The sequence below is a fragment of the Syngnathus acus genome, chromosome 21 (genome assembly GCF_901709675.1).
Source record: "Syngnathus acus chromosome 21, fSynAcu1.2, whole genome shotgun sequence".
Lineage (NCBI taxonomy): Eukaryota > Metazoa > Chordata > Actinopteri > Syngnathiformes > Syngnathidae > Syngnathus > Syngnathus acus.
Genome location: NC_051105.1, coordinates 10,259,393 through 10,277,966, shown reverse-complemented (window position 1 = coordinate 10,277,966; position 18,574 = coordinate 10,259,393). Strand labels below are relative to the sequence as shown.

Below are 18,574 nucleotides of genomic sequence, written 5' to 3'. Positions count from 1 at the left end.
AGACTATTGGCAGTTAATTTTATAATCTTGATTTTCAAGAAACGTGACGACACGGAAAAGGGCACTTTGCAGTTTTAAAACTTTTCTAAAAATGCATGACTTCACTAACACTATTGATCGGTTCTGAATCAGTCCAAATCTAGATCCATCCAAATTTTTTCAAACATCTGTTGCTAACCGGATGTAGAAATTCCGCCATAGTTTCAGCAAACTTCCTAAAGCCCAACGTAAAAAAAAAAAGAAGTCATCGCAAGGCCTCAGGGACATACAATAAAGCCCAAGTACAAAAAAAAAAAAAAAAAAAAAAAAAAAAAAAAAGGGGCTTCTTCTATTGCCATAATTTGAAAACATAAACTTAACATCTAAACGTCAAAACATTTGCAGAAGGATGTTCATCCGGAATAAGACATTACTTTAGGTCACACTAAATACCATCATTACGTCTCCTGAAAGAATGATGTCATTGGATGAATAACAAAACAAACTACACCACATATGAACAACTTGCGCATCATCAAGACAACAACGCAGGAATCCCCATTCCATGTGGTCCACACCATCATCAATCATCATCACTTTTGTCTCCATTGTGGGTTTTTTAGGGGGGTGGGGGTGCATGGTTTCAATTATAAAAGCAACACGTTGATGTATGGAATCTCGTGTACGTTCTTGGCGACACTTTTCTTACAAAAACTTCCTGAGGTTCTGAAATGCTTGAAATAATAAAGCTGCCAAACAAAGCCGAGTCTAATGCTATTGGTAAGTCGTCTTTCACAGTATCTCACCGCAGTAAACGGCAACCTATATTTTAGCACTGATCTCGAACCACGATGACTATAATCCCGCTTATTTTCATGACAAATACGACGCTTGGTAGTGTTCCAAAGATGCACTGCAACATCTAAAGCATCCTCGCCTGAAATCTCGATATGCAATAGTATTTTTTGAAAAATTACCATTTGATTCAATCTTTTTTTTTCTTGCCATTCCAAAAGGGCATTTTGTTCTCCACAGCTTTAATGGTTTACAAGAGATCCGGCAAAGCGCTGCTGATCTAGTGCTCTTTGTGCGGACTCCCGCCGAGAATGCAATCTTACTTTGGATGTGGCCGTCCAATTCCATCAACATAAACGCTTCACAAACACTTACACACAAAGTACTGGGGAAGGAAAAAAAATAAATAAATAGTACTTCAACATGAATCATTTTCTGGTTGTACTTCTGGCTGGTCTGAATGATTTGTATCTATTCAGAATATTATAAAATATAGAATTATTATACAGGGTATGAAAGTGGATTTAGAAAAACCTTTTTCCTTATGGAGGACTCTGAATGTGCATTTATTTTGTTGTTTTTTTCATTTTTGACATTTGAAATGCAAATGCACTTTTTGAAAAAAATGTCTGACATTAAGTGTGAATATGTTTACAGTTCTGTGGAATCCTTCTTTGTACAAGTTGAAAGTCTCTATTAACTTGTTCTTTTCGAACGGATATAAACATGTGGGAGTGCCATCTAGTGGTGAAGAGTTTTATTACAACTTAAAGCTAGTTTGGAAGCGAAAGCTTTGTGAACAAAGATGTTACAAATGATGCTCTTCTCTCCGACTGTAATTAATCAATCATAGCTGAGCGACTGAACAAGACAATTCCAAAAGGTCACCTCCATCACTTAACCACTGACAGTTAAAAATGACCACTTTCTTGGCTGAAACAAACCATATTTTGGTTTCACCCCCCCCTCCCCCCTTGCCTAAAATCATCCTCCCTTAACAAATTTAATGACAATAGTCCCCTCTGTGCTGCAGTCAGTGTCAGCTGTGTCTTTTTAATTCTCTAATCAGCGGTGGGCAGAGGCGCTATCACGGCGACCATGCCGCTTCCCCACTCGATACAGACATCCCAAAACACACACGGGTTGGTTTTGTCAAATGTTTTATTGAGTGTAGACATCTGGCCTACTGTAAAAACATGCATTATCTGCACAAGTGGGGAGAGAAGCAGGTGGTATTGTCGCCACTGTCAGCTGTGACAGCGCCAGCAGCCGTGATGGAGATTAATGAAGTATCTGGAGAGTAATATGCTCCTTACAATTTGGAGTAGGGGGCTGATCCCCATCTTAAATAGCAAAGCTGTCAGAGTTTAGCGAACCCGCGTCTCGGCACAGAGAGGGAATTGATCTTACCGGACGGAAAGGAGAAAGCCAGTGAGTGGCGTTTGTCAGCCCGGCCTCTGCAAAGTGAATTTGAAAAAGGATGATGTCATCATCTTCAACAGTTGTCTGCCTGGAATAAGATGACAAAAGAAATTGTTAGAGGTGGAAAAAAAATACAATATAGACTGATATGTAGAGCTATTTATTAATCGTCACATTAAATCCTCCGCTTGTTGCAATAATTGAAAGTAATCGTGCAAGACTAGCTTCTGGTGGCTTTTATTTCCTCTAATCACTTTTTATGTCCTCTTCTCTAGTCTCCTCAACTGCGCACACACTTGCCTCCATGTTTAGTTGGAGAGGCGCCTGAATTCCCACTGAGAGAATAATCCTCATTGCACGAGCACAAAATGTTAATAAGACTTTGATTGTGGCGCCACCAAACTTCTGAAGGAACCAGAACAAGTTCTAACATTTTCTTTTGTATACAGTAAGTATTTGTTCCCCTTTCCTGCAAACTCAAAATAATTGACTTGAAGTGCTAATATGCACAGGTTTATGCATTCGGCTCGTGAACAGCGTGCAATTAATTAGAAGAATCAATGTCCCTTTAAAGGCTCAGGGGACCATTTAATCCAAGCTCAATACCACCAGAAACACCGGTTGGAGAGGGAGACAGGGGGGGGGGGGGAAAAAAAAAAAAAAAAATCAATCAATGGCTATTTGTGATTCCTGAGTATGGATTAAAGCAGACACGTCTAACTGGTTCATTTGCACTTGAAAGCAGCCATCTGGAGCAGCAAGCTTGGCTTAAGCAGATATGATTACTAATAATGTGATACCCCCGTACACTGGCCCCATTCAGGCGGCCTATTCCCACAACTGGCATTAAATAGACCAGCGTTAGAAATGTTCTTATGAGGCCCAGAGAGGGATCAGTGAGAGAGCACGCCGCGAGGACCCGACACTCAGATCGCCACCTTGGACAACAATGGTGGCACTCCCCCCTGGGACGGACACGTTTCACTCTTTGTTTGCGGCTTACCAAGGGTGTGGACAATACACTGCCGCTGCATTAAATATCAAGGAGGTTTTTTTTTTTTTTAAATCTTGAACGATAAGGAGATTTAAATGATTTTATGGTATCCCCCCCCCTCCCCTGTGCGTCAGCATAATTACATTAGCTGTGGCACTACGCTACTCTCATTTTGTTTTGTTATTGTTTTGCGGTTTACTCCTGTTCCTGAATGGAATTTTCTTTAATTATAAAATTATATTTTTTACATGACTTGAGTGTATACATACGTATCATATGATTATATAATTATTATTTTATTTTATATCATTGTTATTATTATTATCATTATTATTATCATTGTTATTATCATTATTATTATTATTATTATTATGTTAACAGCCACAACTGAAAAATAGTTAATATTACAGTTTCATGACACCAGGTTGCCGAGCTGGTTGATTGTAGCACTCAATTGCAAAAATTCAATTCAATCAACTCTGGCATACACCGCTTGAAAAAAAGGACAAGAGCCTCGTGAAAACAAGATATGCAAGCGACATTAGCTGCTACTTATCCTTGAAACAGAGCTTATTTGTGGAATTTCACACCTGATTTAACTTGCCGCTTTCCATGATTGTCATATTACCTAGCACCGTTGTGACTTTGGGATTTGGAGCCAGACGGCACGTGGTTGTGGATCCGGAAAAAAAAAAAAAAAAAGCCTGCGCTGAACTTCCGTCAGCCAGCGAAGAGACATATAGTGATAAAGATATGCACAGCTGGAGCACAATGGCGCTGTTTAGAGCCAGGAGCGCTCGGCTTGACGGGAACGGCGCTGCGGAGTGCGCACTAATTTCTTCCCCCGAGTAAAGGTGAAGAGCAGTTTGCAGTCGCCGACTGTCAGCTCGACTGATCACACGAGACTTACCCCTCATCTCTGGCTGCTCACCTTGACAGCGCTCTGGCTGCCTTCCTCTTTAAAATCCTGGAATTTCATTACTAGCGCCACACTGAAGCCCTTCACCGAGTCGCTGTGGATCTTCTCTTGCAGCCTGTGGAGCCTTAGTTCCTTTCTGTCACAAAGCCAAGCGAGGGAAAAAAAAAAGACAGATACATTGTTTTAGGGAAGATGGATTACAGTGTGTGAACAAGATAGTGTTTGATGAGCTGATGGTGTTTTTATGTTTCTTTTTGATTTGTGGATAGCCTTCTACTCGGCTGCGCAATGCCAGGGCAGCGTGGAGGCCGATAAGAAGTCAGCCTTGCTATCAACGCCTTGTGGTTCCCATTCCTTGCCGCTATTGATTTCTGCCCCAGCAATCGTGTCTCGTCGCGGCTCTCCGCTTGGCTACCTGGTCATGAGGGCAAGAAGAGTCGGCGTTGCGAAGAGAGGCCTGGACAGTTTAGTTGAGCTGCAGGCCTCGATAGTGTTTGGTAATTCACATCAAATTCAATAAGATCTCACTGTGTTAAAATGCAAGAAGGCAGACTGGATTAAGTTCAAGAGTCTCTCAAGTAAAGTAGAAATGAGAGAGAGTTCTGCTCCGCATTTACTGAGCATGACAGTTGGAAGTTTTCAGAGCCGGTTTTGCATTAGGGGAAAGTGGAAGTTTCACCAGAAACAGTTGATGGCACAAAACTTAACTCAAAATGAACACCACATGCAGTAGTAGAATCACTGGTCAACACATTTCTTTTTTTTATCAGAGATGCATGTAAACTTGTCTAAATGAATTATTTTTCTCTCGCACCACGTTTTCATAATAATAATAATAATGATAAGGATAATAATGATAATAATCACAAAACAATCGTTTATATTCGGTGTAATTACATTATCGACCACAAGACGGCAGCACACACATTTTGAGGCAGTCCATTTCGAAGAAGAATAAAAAAACAAGTATTTCAGCATAGCCTAGTTTTTGTTGAAAACAAACCTGCTTTTTACGGCTAACGAAAGTGACAGGTGTATCCAGCTAAAATTTCATTTCAGGTCAAAACCTTGACAATAAGGACTATATGCTGTCTCTGTGTACTATCTTGCCAGGGAAAAAAAAAAGTTAAAATCAGCATGAGCAAGAACCGTAAAACCCTTCCAAGTGGTCGGTGCCCCACGAATAATTCACATACAAAAACACCACTGGTAGTTTTCAAAATGGTTTGCGCCCCCGAGTCCTCTTTAAGAGCTCCCGGATGACTGATGTTCAATTTATATGCATGGAAAATCAAGCTGGACAGCGATGACAAACGAGCCAAACAAGTGACGTGGCGGCAGTGTATCACTACGACTCGTCAAGCCTTCCTGCTCTTCCTGCCAGTGTGCTCAGGAACTGTCGAACGCTTTTAATTAAGCATCTAATCAGGCCGGGGTCAACATACGTATTTCATGCCGCATTTAATGCCGCTAATACATTCTCTTTGCGGTCTCACTGACAGAGTGCTTGTGAGCTTAACTACTATTAATCAGCATCAAGGTTTGTCGGTGTGAAGGGAAATGGATTAACGGGGGACTTTTTTTTTTTAAATACGCTACATTTCAAGAGATGCAGATTTCCCTCATTAAAAGCAACTCTGAAAGATAATGGTCACCTCCAGCCTGCCTAATAATGCATGTTAAAGGACTTGGGAACATGATGTTAGCGAGTGTAGTTTTTACAGCGCAAGATAGATTGGCTTAATATTGTTACTCACTGATGCCTACCTGACTAAATGCTCCAAGAAGCGACTTTGGCTCGTGGTAATCTATTACGTCGCCAACAACAACCTTTGAAGTGTTTCATGGCTTTTTTTTCTATTTTTTATATAAATAACGGCGCCATCAGTCATGTTGTGGAAAGAGTGAGCATGCTGATGTTATCACAGAGAAATGTTAGGTGTCTTCCCCTCCGGCCCCAGCACAGTCTGAGGAATAATAAAAGTTGGGTAGAGTCTTAACAGCCACACCAACACAGCAGTGATACTTGCCGACATATACTCATCTTTAAAAATCAAGTTTTACGTATATTTTCACCAAGCGCAAACAAGTAAATGCTGAACAGTATTGGTCCCAGTATTGATCCCTGCGGGACACCACGTGTGATATTACTAAACTCAGAAGCTGCCATTGACCTTTCGTTGGGACGAAAAAAAAAAAAATAGTATGTATTCAAAGCACTGAGATAGATTGTTAATTTTTCTTAAACCCCCAAATCAACATCTGTAGACGCGAACGCTGCGATGCCATAACACAAAGCTCTCAGCTGGCCGGGCTGTGTACACTGAGACACAGAGGGAGGAGGTGCCCCTGCCCGGGCCCCCAAACAGAGGAATGAAAAGCGACATCAATTTTGGCACAGACATCCTCCGTCACACAGATTAGGCAGGCACAATGCGCGGTCTCCTTATCTCCAGCGGCAGGAGGAGGGCAGGCAGATCCACGCGGGATGGAAACATTCTCATGGACGTAATGGGCAAAATCAATTGTTGCCCTCCTCAATCAATGCGGGCCCCCACTTTCACTGTTCAGCAGCTCACCAGTAATTGAAGTTATCCTGGGCCTGTAATGACCGCCTAAAGCACAACCATGACAAAGTTGAGAGCGTGTGATATCAGTGAGGTTGCCAGCAGGGTGGAACGTGCTGCACTGGTTTGTGCGCTCCCTTACAATCTGTTCTGGGGGTCGGGAAGGGGTGTGGGGGGGCATTTAGGCATACAGCCCATGCACGGACCTCATCAGGTCCAGCAGTGAAGAAGTACTCGAGGTGCCTTGATGGTCTTGCCCACCGTGCCGGCGGGGACACACTTCAGTCACAATCAGCTGTTTGTGTGTTTCTTTCTCGCTTCTGATGGCGACACACTGCGGCGGCAAGACCCCATTCATTCTACTATAAACCCATTAAATGAATATGATGGGTCACTTTGTTTCATATTCAACCCTCCAGTGGGTTCTTTGATTAATTAGCAGCTCGTAGACTCATTTAGCTTTTTTTTTTTTTAAAGAATTCAAGCCCGTGCCCAGAGAAGGGGGAGTAAAAAAAAAAAAAAAAGACTTTACCGTCATAATTTTTCTCTCCACGGAGGTTTTTCGCACAAGAACAATAAACTGAAAATGCCCAAGTTATAATTATACCTACGGATGACAGATGACAGTTAAAAACTTAATTTAGAGGAAAACCCTTTGACTGAGTTGTTGGGTAAGAAGAGGGATCCTTTGCTTTATAATGGTAATTACTCTGCCATTTATTATTCTATCAGCACATGCAATTAAAGGCGTGCATGGAGGAAGCGCTTGATAGTAAAACGTGCCGGGACGGAATACTAATGAACCTCTTGTGCTGCCAGACGAACTTGTGCATCTCCTCTTGACTCCGCTCGCCATTGAAAGGGATGACCAACACGTCGGGTCGTGAACTTCCAAATAATCCTTCATCAGCCTGATAAAAAACAAAACACGGAAAGAGTTGATGGGGATTAGATTAGACTTGCGTTTGATATCGGTGCCTTAACATGCCCAAAGTGTCCCATTGGTGCGCCATTAAAATAAGTCGGGGCAACTTCATGAGATCATCGGCATTGTTCTTCACATCCATTCATTCGTCACCTGCCCTTACCGCCCTTTGTGCTTCTCGTCTTTGTCTTTCAGTGCAGCGGTACACCTGACATAGCCTAGCAAAGATGGCGTTAATGGTAATTCTAAGTGCGAACAATATAAGGGCAGTGGGGCGTGCGGGTGGGGGAGGGGGCAATTATGAGATTAGCACTACTAGCACTGGAGGCCGAGATTGGACGGGTCTGAAAGAACAGCGGCTCGCAAATCCATTTTCACACGGCGGCTTGACGCAAGTCTGAGGCAGGATTGATTGGAAAAGTGTCCCTGTCATTATGTGTAATCCAAGTTTCCTGTTTAAAGAGCCGAAGAATCAAAGACAGGGTAGGAGGCCGAGCACCAACAGGCCAATAACAGTAATGGCGGCTCCAACAATAATTAGCAATCAAAATGACATGACAGGAAACGTTGCCTTTGACTGAAAGTTTTCCCAAACACGCTGAGTCAAGAGCGTGGATGAAATTTTGATGTGGCTCTTTTGAAATCTATCCACCAATGTTTCGCAATTAAAAGCGGGTCAAAAGTAAAACCTAAGATGGCCGCCGAGCCAATTGAAAATAACAGCGGATGTATTTTGTCCCTTTTGGCGGCACGCACTTGTTTGGCACGTGATTTGCATTCCGTTCTCTACGGGCGGCTTGAATAATGATTCACAAATCACTCTCACTACACTAGTCAAGGGCTGCGATCCTTTGAATGGACCCGTTGTAGCTGCGACTGTAATTGGTGAAGACCTGACAGAGCCGAGCCAAGTTAGCCGTGTAACGAAGAGGATCTTGCTAGCGGGTTGAGGGAGCGTTTTAATAATGCGAAAGCCCAGATGGAGAACGCCGGCTGCAAATGAGCGCGGGGGGTTTTCTGGGTCCTTGCGTTGAGTGACACAGGCGCAGGCACACACCTTGCAGGAACATGAAACTCCCCCTTTCCTCAAGTGCGCAGACAAAGCACTGTCAATTAAATGCCGCCACGCTCGGCGTCAACGACGCTCCCAAAAGTGCTTCTGTCGACTCGGCCGACGTCTGACGTACGCCACTCGGCCATTTGTATTGATGTCCTTTCCAATTATTTGCGCGATTGTACCTGTGGAGTGCATAAATTGTGGACGTGCTTATGTATAACAAGCGTTTCTTTAGCCATAATTGCTTGATGTGTTATTATAACACAAATATTGGGCATCTTTTTCTTTGCGAATGCTGAAGTCTTGATGGAGCCAAATTAGGGGTTTTATTTCGAGGAAAATATTTCTCACAAAATAGTCTGTCTTGTCGTTATATCTCAGCGTTGAGTATCATCTCTGGGTTAATAGAAGGACTCAGCACTTTCTGGCTATACCCCCAACCCGAACAAATGAAGCCTGAAATTTTTATTCTTTTCATAATGGAATTCCAATGGCCTTTGCCGCAAATCAAGTGGAAATTCTTGCATATCAAGTGGGGGGAAAAAAATTAAATGTTAACCACGTTTTAATGTGATTAAGGGTGACAGGGACATTATTTCTGCTAATCATTCACCAGCATGTGGGCTCAAACAATGCTAGGCCGACAAGCTGTTTGTGATCTTTCCGACTAAGTTTTGTTAGTTTTGAAATCCTTCTACAAATTCAGATATGTATTCAATAAATGCTACCGTATGGCAAATTGCTATCGTGGAACTTTTAAATCACGCCAAATTGGGAAATGACACTAAAAAGAAATGGGGCACATGGACTGGTTGTGAATAGAGATGTCCCACAGGGAGACACCCCCCGGGGCTGCTCGATTTGTCTTTAACCCGGAGGGGGTCGAATAATTGCCGTGTTTCCGCATGCCTCGGGCTTCCCCGTGGCTTTGTCTACGCTTTGATCTGCTTAAATGGTTCAGGAGGAGAAAACAATAGGAGGTTCTAGAATACAAGGGCAGCTCGCTGAGACAATGACCCGGGCCGGACGAGACGCTTGTACGGGCTGGATTTAATAGAGCCGCTTACGCCACTAAGCCGGGCTAAAGGTGGGCTGTCACCTACGGCGTGAGAGCGGCGAAATAATGGCGGACTCAAAGTGTCGTTCTCAGAATAAGGAGATCAGGTGTGTTAGAAAAAAAAACGCCTTGTGACAGTCACGTTTAAAGTTGCTTCATCTCTGCAGGACACAAAAATCTAAATGGCGGTCTAGTTTTACGATACACAAATGATGCATCAGGACATGTACGCAGACAAAATAACAATTTCATAAAGAATATATTCTTTATCCTCTGCAAAAAGCAATTACTGCAGCTTACTTAGTCATGTCCAGTTACTATTTGCTTTTATGAATTGCAATATTATAGAATGTTTTTTCCCAAACATATTGCAAGAGATATTGGCTATATTTTGAACACCATAGACACATACTATGTATCTAAAAATAGACATATTGCAGTGGAAACAAGCCAGGTGAGGTTTTACTGACAAGAAACTCTGCTGGATTAAATCCAGAGAAAGCCTTGGCACCCGAGCCGAAAACCTGCTACAGATGACGGTTGGAGGCCGAGCATCTTTTACAGCAGTATAATGTTGCTCCAACAACACCCCCCCTTCCTCCCCCTTTCCTCTTAGCTCTCTCTGCTCAGGGAAACTAAAAGATGAGGTGCGAGCTCATGGCGGGCTTTTGAGGCCAGGAAGTCACAGAGGAAGGGGGCCCCGTGGGAAGTGTTTCATCCTCCCAGCGGTGAGCTCCTGAGCGACGAGCGTGCAGACACTCGGCGCTCCCTGCGGCCAAAACTCGATGGAAATGCATCATACATCGTTTTCTCTCGAGGAGATCTTACACGCTCGGGCACATTAGCGGTAATATTGTAAACCGCTTTCAGCCTACAAAGCGATGGAGGAAACACGACTCAATGAACACGCACAATGGGGGCAGCTTTAATTAAGACTGTCGTCTCACGTTGCACTAAAAAGAAAAACCTTGAAAAGATGCTTTTTCTCCAAATAACTCTGAGATCTTTTATCCAAAGCCATGGGAATTTGGAGGGGATATTTTGTGTCTTTAAATATTTGTAAAAAAATGAAGTCTGACACTAAAAGGTGCTAATAAAGTAAATAGCCCTCCACTGCGGATTTCAGGTTCATGGTTCCGCAATTTTTCAGATTTTTTTGTACAGTTAACTATTTTGGTCTGCTGTATAGCCCTCGAGTGCGAATTTCATGTTTGTGGTTCCGCTATTTGTCAGGTCGAAGTACCATAAGACATTATTTTATACACTGAAACAGGAGGAGAAGACAACCAGTATTCCTTTTGCTCGCGAGGAGAATTACGGAGAAGGCCCAGTTACAGTCCTCCACCAATTCTGGACTCCTCTTCTGCTATCTCCTCTTTTTATTATGGGTTGCCCTGGTTACAAGAGGCATTGCTACACTAAAGGGAGGGGAGATTGTGACTGTAGCAACGCTGTTTAGCTAGCTAATAATGTTGTGTGGTGCGACGCCGCATGGCCTTGGCCGATCCGTGACCCCAGGAATGCAGAGTCTGTTCTTAGGTGGTTGGCAGCCTCGTTCTCGGCTGCGATCTCCAAACCTGGATGCCGTGTCCCTGTAAAACAATGCTCTAGACTTTCTTGCTATGTTTCACACAATAATAATAATGAGAGATAATCAGATACCTCTCGTGGATACACTCCAACAAAGTAGATGTGAGATAACTTGCATGAATGTTAAACAAACATTGAGTAATAACTTAAAAACTGTCCCGGTCAACAACAATTCATGAATAGAAACTACAAGGTATAAAAGAGAAAGAACTTCTCTTGAACTAGACAAAGAACAAAGGTGTTCTGTTCATAACTAGTGAGGGCCTCTCGCAGTTAAGAAAAGGAAGGGAGTATAAGAATTCCCTAAAGCTAGACAGATATGTTGGCTTGAGCGAAGATATGAGACCTCCGGTTCAGGCCGACCAGCGCTTCTGCAAAACTAATTATTCTAACACTATTTTAAAGATTTTTTTTTGTACAGTTAACTATTTTGGCCTAACTCTCCTGTACACTTGAATGCAGTTTTATTCTGCTTTTGACCACAAGATGGCGGCATACTTGAGTTTGAGCCGGTGAAAATTTGAAAGAAGAAGAATGAAACCAATAGTACCGTGTTTCAGCACAGAATGCTGTTTTGTTGAAAATTACTGAATATTATCTGCAGTACGAGTACAAAAATGTATTTATTTATTTATTATACCATAAACACATAGCACAATTGTCAAAGAACAAGTGGACGGCCACAAAGAGCGGCATACACAGCTGAGATATTTTGAGAAGGTCCTTTGTAAAGCAATTGAGGTGATCTGGGTACAAAAAAAAAATTTAAATGAATCTGAAATTCAAACTGTATCCCAGGGGACTGTTCTACCTCACCCAAAATCTTTCTTCTTATCCGTGCTGTCATTCACAGCAGTTGACTGGGCGAGAGAAAATAAAGGGCCCGGCTCGAGCGGGGGGAGTCGTCAGCATGTGACAATTGTGACAAGAGCGAGCAAAGTGTGTAGCGCCGAGGAACACCACACAGATTTCTCCATCTCGTCTTTTTTTCCCTCCACTCCCAAGATGACAGCTTAATGTCTACCACATGCAATATTTATTCCCATCGTGTGTCAGACTGTCGAGCTGTCCCAGGGAGTACAAAGGATGCCACTTATTAGAATAAAAGCCAGGGGAAAGTAATCAAGGACATACGTAACATCAGCCAATCATGCTCTCAACTGAACGTGCGTCTTTTTTTTTTTTTTTTTGCCCCCTCCGTTCACAACAGCCAAACAATAATCCTGATAATGAGGTCTTTGGATTTGTATGTGGCAACTCTAAATTTATTTCTCTTATTTTTTTGGGTTCACGAACCCATGTTTATCGTGACAGATGCGTTCCAGAAAATCTGTGACATAGACTGTAACAAAAATACCTTGGCTTATGGTTTGACTCATCCCACACATTTAAAGGTGTGTCGACCTGCTTGTCACTTTCAGTTGTGATTAACGGTAAAACAGAATAAAAACAGAATGAAATATAGTGATATATAAATATAGTTAATTTTGACAACTGTACAAAACTCTTAAAAACTCAAATTTGCAGGGGTAATTGCAATATAATGGGGAATTTCTATTTTTTTTAATGTTAACATTCAACAAAGTTGTCTTCCCACATTGCAAAGTGCACTCTGAGTCAAAAAGCGAGACATGACCAGTTTTAGCGGTACGCAAACAAACTCCATACACGATCATCACAGGCCAAACTGTTAGTCTGCCATCTCATTAGCCGCACAGACAGCAAGGCTTGACCGGCACAGCACCAAAAGAAGACAACATGAGACACGTCGACTGTGTCCTTTCATTAACGAGGGACAGTCAAGAAGTGGCCCGACTGGCCTGCCGGGACTTTATGATGGCCATCTGTTTCTGTTTTAGTGCACAGCCTCTTGTGTTGTTATTGCAACTAAGTTGAAGCTGAAGGGATCCATTAGGACTGACTCAGGCCTGTGGCGTGTACATCTTAGCTTGGGAACGAACGGGATTTTTTTTTATCAGGCTATGGCGCTGCACAAAGAGTTTACACGACAGCGAGACAAAGAAACAAGTCAAGACAATTTTTATGAATGATTTTTTTTTTTTTTTTTTAAATCGTGCCATCAGTCACGTTGAAGAAAGAAGAAATAATCTAAGATGAGCTGATATGAGGCAACTGCTGCTAGGCTGGGGCCTCCTTCACTTTAATTGTCAAAGCTCCCCCTACAGGCCAAACGGAATAAATTCTCTTTTGGTTCACATTACCGTCATAGCAAAATATTTTAACCAAGAAGGACACAGTCACTTAACACGTGACTACTCGGTTATTGTTTTACTTGTATGATTTTGTACATTGCTTGCGTGTTAACTTTGACATTCTGGAAGGAATAAAAGAGTCTTCAAATGGGAATAATAAGAGTCTTCTCAGATGTGTTTACAAATTTGGTTTGCCAGTGGCCACAGGATGTTGTGTTCGTTGTGTGTGAAACATTCTGATCTTGTGCTCCATTTACTCCCATTTGTACCCTTCTCGTCTTAACGGCTTTCGATTTCGTCTAAACAACTGTGACGGAGGGTAACGTGATGAAAGTCGATAATGCTAAACAAGCTGTGGCCGTTAACGTAGATAGGAGCTAACATACTGTGTGCATATTTATTGACACCGTAGCCTGCAGGAGGAGCAAAAGGCCAGACACATTTACAGATAGGACAGGCTCTCCAGATTTGTTAAAGGTCAACTCTTTGACTTACAAGGCGCCAATTTACTTTAATGCACATTCTTGGGAAGACGAAGGGAAAAAAAGGGGAATGTACAAGAATGATTGCTATCACGCCATATCTTTTTCCTCTGTATGTCTTTGCGATCATAAAATATGAAAAAAAAATCACAGACTGCAACTCGTGCATGTTTTGCTTTTTTACTTGACGTCTCCTTTAAAGGTAGTAATTCCCATTAGCTCATCTACTAGCATTAAGCTAGCGCACTTTTGTGAAACCACTATTATCCGATTTGTGTGTGAAAATGCACAAGGCTTGATTCTTGTTTTCTGTGTCGGTTTTCCCAACAAACTGTGACTCACAACTAAACAGCTTGAAGCAAGCAGACTTTGAATCTTTTTTTTTTCTTCTAGAACAGTGGGAGCCAAAGCGCGGCATTCAGGTATTGTGTTTCGAGTTAAATTATGTTTCGGTAAGTGTGGGAAGGCTAAAACAAACGATAAACAAACAATCGTAACCATGTGGCATTTTCTGAAACGGGAGGGCTTCACCGGACTGATAAAGCTGTCGATATGCCTTGTAAAATAAACAATATTTTAACCGATGGAGTGAAAACATGCCAAGACTGGCAAGGCTGCGGCCGCAGCCACCGCATCGTCACCGACGCTTTAACGAGTCTCTCTCAAAAAAAGTGGGGCTATAGGAAACGTCTGCAAAGAGAAGAAAGCCTCTCGATAGACTCTTGGAGATGCCATTCCCTATCACGCAATGCCTCTAAGTCATAAACACATGACAAATGGTGCCTTAATCATTTTTTACGAGCAGGGATGTGCAGGGGCAGCGCAGGGCCGGAGGGGAGGGGGGAGGAGCGGGGGGGGTTCGGCGAGCAGCGGGCGGGCCCCTGTTGCACAGAGTGCTAAAGTCTCCTCTGGAACATCACTGGGCCAGCACGTCTTTGATCTCCGCATCGCAATTACGCCTGTACCCAAATGAGCACGGAGTCGCCTCGGAGACAGACTTCAAACATGCACATGGATGCCTTCTTGTACACATGCGCTGTATAGGATTGGAGCCATGTGCTCCTCTCTACGCTAAATGATGTACCGTCTCCAGCAGAGAACCTGCGGATAAAAGTCGGCCTTGCTCCTCGTCTGATCCTTCCATTAATGATGCTTTTCTAAAGCTAATACCGCGCATTCTTCTCTAAACAAGGGCGGCGTGCTATGTGGCTTCTGATCTCCATGCAGGATGATGTCGTTTGAAAACGGGTCGTTTTCGGAGCTTCGGGGGCTCTTATCTTTCATGTGTGTGAATTGAGGAGAAACCCACAAAAGAAAATGGAGATAGATTTTGACTTTGGCAAATGCACTTGGTCAAATAGCACTTACACAAAATGGCTGCGAGAAGCCACAAGCACTTTAGAAGTAGACTGGGGAAGGTTTGGTATCTTCATAATAGAGCCTGACAGATGTGAAGATTTTTGAGGCCGATGGTGATTTTGGGCGGACAAAAAATGCTAATTACTGATTAATCGGACGATTAATTAAACCATTTATAATGTAGAGAATAAAAATTTTTGGGGTGACGTACCTCTGAATTCCATTGCAGCATCCAAGAGCAACGCACGCACTTAGAAAAACTTCCAAATTTAAGTTGTCCAATGCTGATGGCCTCTCGTCTGTCTGAATACCTGAAAGAAAAATAGAAATGACACTTGTATTAAAATAGAGATATGTTGCCCCCAGCTGCAAAGCACCAAAAAGTGAAATTACCCTCATGGAATAAAACCAATTGTTGTTTTTCTGTAGTTGTCCAGCAATTGGCTGGCAACCAATCCAGTGTGTAACCAGTTAACTTTTCTTTTTGACCTTGTATTAAATTCCATTTCACTCCACAATGTATTCACAAACTTTCCAACACGTGAAACGTTAAGTTCAAACGAATGCATGAATGATGGATGAATGAATTAAACAAAACACGTTAAAATTCAAACATCTCCTGAAAAATCCCAATGAATAAAACCGTCCTGAAAGACGGCAGGGATAAAATTGCCTTATTTGTCTCATTCTGTGAATCACTTCTTTTCCTTCAGACATTAAATCTGAGATTGCAATTTGTCTAGCTGTTTGCTTTGAATAGTCTGTAACCATATCATCATCTCAACGGTGCTTGTGAAGGAAGAAGAAAAAAAAAATCACACACAGGAGCTTGGCGACAGGCAAATGGCAGTCTGGCGTCTCGGCTGCCATTAGGGCTCGGAGCGAGCGTTTATTGTACAATTAGGGCCAGTCAGATCTACCTGTAATCATCTCCATACAGGTGTGAGCTTCTCTCTGGACATGGGAAGTGACTCATCACTTGTCAAACATCAACACTTTGATGCCAACATTGTTCATCGTGGCGCCCTGGAGACCCTGCAGCGGTATTCGCTTTGCCTGTTTAAAACATTCTGATTTATTGCATCGCTTGCAGTTGCACACACACACACATGACACGCACACAAAAGTCTTCCGACTCAGGCTAGCTATTGCGCAAGTCATGAATCATTTGATTAACGACTCCTTCTGTCTGACAGTAGCACGGGATTTCGTGTCAGGAACATTTGAACAATATGCAGGTGAATGACTGCGTGTGTGATACAAGGATTGAACAAAAGTGAAACTTCAGTGAGCTAATTTGAGGTTAGCACTTTGAAGTAATAGGACAGGGATGAGCAATTTGAATGATGGAGGTGGCTATCATTTTTCATCAGTGATAAAGACCTTGAATTTCAAGTGGATGAAAAAAAATTATGAACAAAATACGTGCTCTTAATATCAGAATCAGAATCAGAATCAGATATATATATGTTATTTATTATTATTTATTATATATTTCTCAATGTATGCGTCATCACGACAAGATGCAAGCTAGCTTGCGGGCTAACAGGCTCCCGGAGGAATATCTTTTAACACTTGAGTGAAATTTGACAATTCATGAAATATTTTCATGATCATTATGGTCAAACTACAAATTGTGTAACCACAGGAGTGTTTGACAAACTCCAAAATAGAAAGGAGAGGCGTAACAGAATCAATGCTAACCAATGCTAACCTAGCATGAGCCGAGTGAACCGCTCACTTTCATGGCTAAAAAAAAAAAAAAAAGGTTTTCCGCAGTACGAAATGAGTTTATGGTATTGGTGCAATTGAAAAAGGCAAAAGTTTCTTTATTCATTGTATTTGGACAGTCTTTGTGCTCTGCGGGGATTTCCAGGCTACAAAGTGCCACTTGTAAAGCATGCCACTAATGCTACAATTGTGAGAAACATGTGGCAACAAAGCGAAATATGTGCAGTGAAACCATCTTCAATATAATAGGCCCTAGAAGAGTTTTTTTTTTTTCCCCTCCCATGTGATTTACTGAGCATCGCCAGATGGTATTAATGACTTTTCGCTTTGAACATACTTATATTTGCTGTTTTGATATTTAGGGCCTTCATTCTCTTTGATATTGTATGGAATTGAGAAAATGTTGTTGGAAAATGGGGACCATATGCTAGATGAAGTGCTTAATGAAGTTTTGCGGGCTGGTTAAGCTTTGCGAGGCAGGATGTTGTGTTGGGGTAGACTAAGTGACAGTGGCGGTACTTCGGCAAACGCTCAGCCAGGTGCTAACAAATTGTTGTGTTAGCGTGTATGTAACGTTTGCTAATTGAGACTAAACTTTTACTTGTACTAAGCGCAGTCTTGACTTCCAGCCTTTCCGAAGGAGGACAATTGAATCAAGACATACAGGAATGACATCATCCACGCTTACACAACGGCGGTGACACATTTGAGGAAATGTCATTTTATCATCATCAAAAAGAAAGTGATCGATGCGTCATAAAAGTTCAGTTAAAGCAATAAAAAAAAAAAAAGGACGAGTGAAGAGACGCTACTTAAATTACAGTTGTATGTCATGATAATGTGTCTTAAGAGTGTGCAGATGAAACTGAATGGCCGCTTCCAGCTCATCCGCTTCACATTTGTTCAAATCGTGGGTGGCGTGCGACTGGCGGCATGATAGCGCCATGTGTCATGGCGTTTCCATGAAATTGCGTCATTTTTTTATCTTGTACCGACTTGTCCGAGGACGGGACTTGCCAGTCGAAAAGGCTGTACTCCAACTCTAAAGTCTCAACTATTAAATAATAACTTTTTGATAATCGAGCGGCCATCGGTCCATTTCAGCAGCTCATGCGTGACCATTTCAGTGGAGTGTTTAAAAGAATTTCTTTGGCATTCTCGGTCAGAATACTGTACGGCGAACGGGATGGCGTGGCCGAGACTCGAGACTGCTTCTTGACAGTCGTTGTCGGCGGAAAAGGGTGGAGAATGGGAGGGCGCCAGATAGAAAAGTTATAATAAAGAAATGGAGCCTATTATCGTTGATTTGGCCCCACGGAAATTAGCGGAACGCATTCCTATTGTTGCTGTCAACTTGACCTGCCTCTTCAAATAAAAACTTGCCCACCCCCTGAAACACTCCCCTTGCCTCCGTTTCCCTCCCCAAACCCTTAGCGCACTTCACAATCACACCGCCTTTTGAAAGAAGCGAGAAAAAAAAAACC

At 42.4% G+C, this 18,574-nt stretch overlaps 1 protein-coding gene across 8 annotated transcripts in view; it reads right to left on the bottom strand.

The window, feature by feature from the left end:
* Nucleotides 1–1,917: 1,917 nt before the first annotated feature.
* Nucleotides 1,918–18,574, bottom strand: part of LOC119115715 (obg-like ATPase 1) — a 30,699-nt gene continuing 14,042 nt past the window's right edge. For 5 of the 8 annotated variants that reach the window (XR_005096181.1, XR_005096183.1, XR_005096180.1 and 2 more), the window contains 4 exons: nucleotides 15,571–15,670; nucleotides 7,481–7,587; nucleotides 4,122–4,245; nucleotides 1,918–2,284 (listed from right to left, as the gene is read on the bottom strand). Coding sequence is in view for 3 of the 8 variants with exons in the window: in XM_037240535.1 (XP_037096430.1) it covers nucleotides 4,104–4,245; nucleotides 7,481–7,587; nucleotides 15,571–15,670; nucleotides 16,280–16,335 (405 nt within the window). In the remaining 5 variants the exon portion in view is untranslated. Of the gene's footprint in view, nucleotides 2,285–3,498; nucleotides 4,246–7,480; nucleotides 7,588–15,570; nucleotides 15,671–16,279; nucleotides 16,526–18,574 lie in introns of those variants that run through there. The other 3 variants (XM_037240536.1, XM_037240537.1, XM_037240535.1) reach the window with 3 other exon arrangements.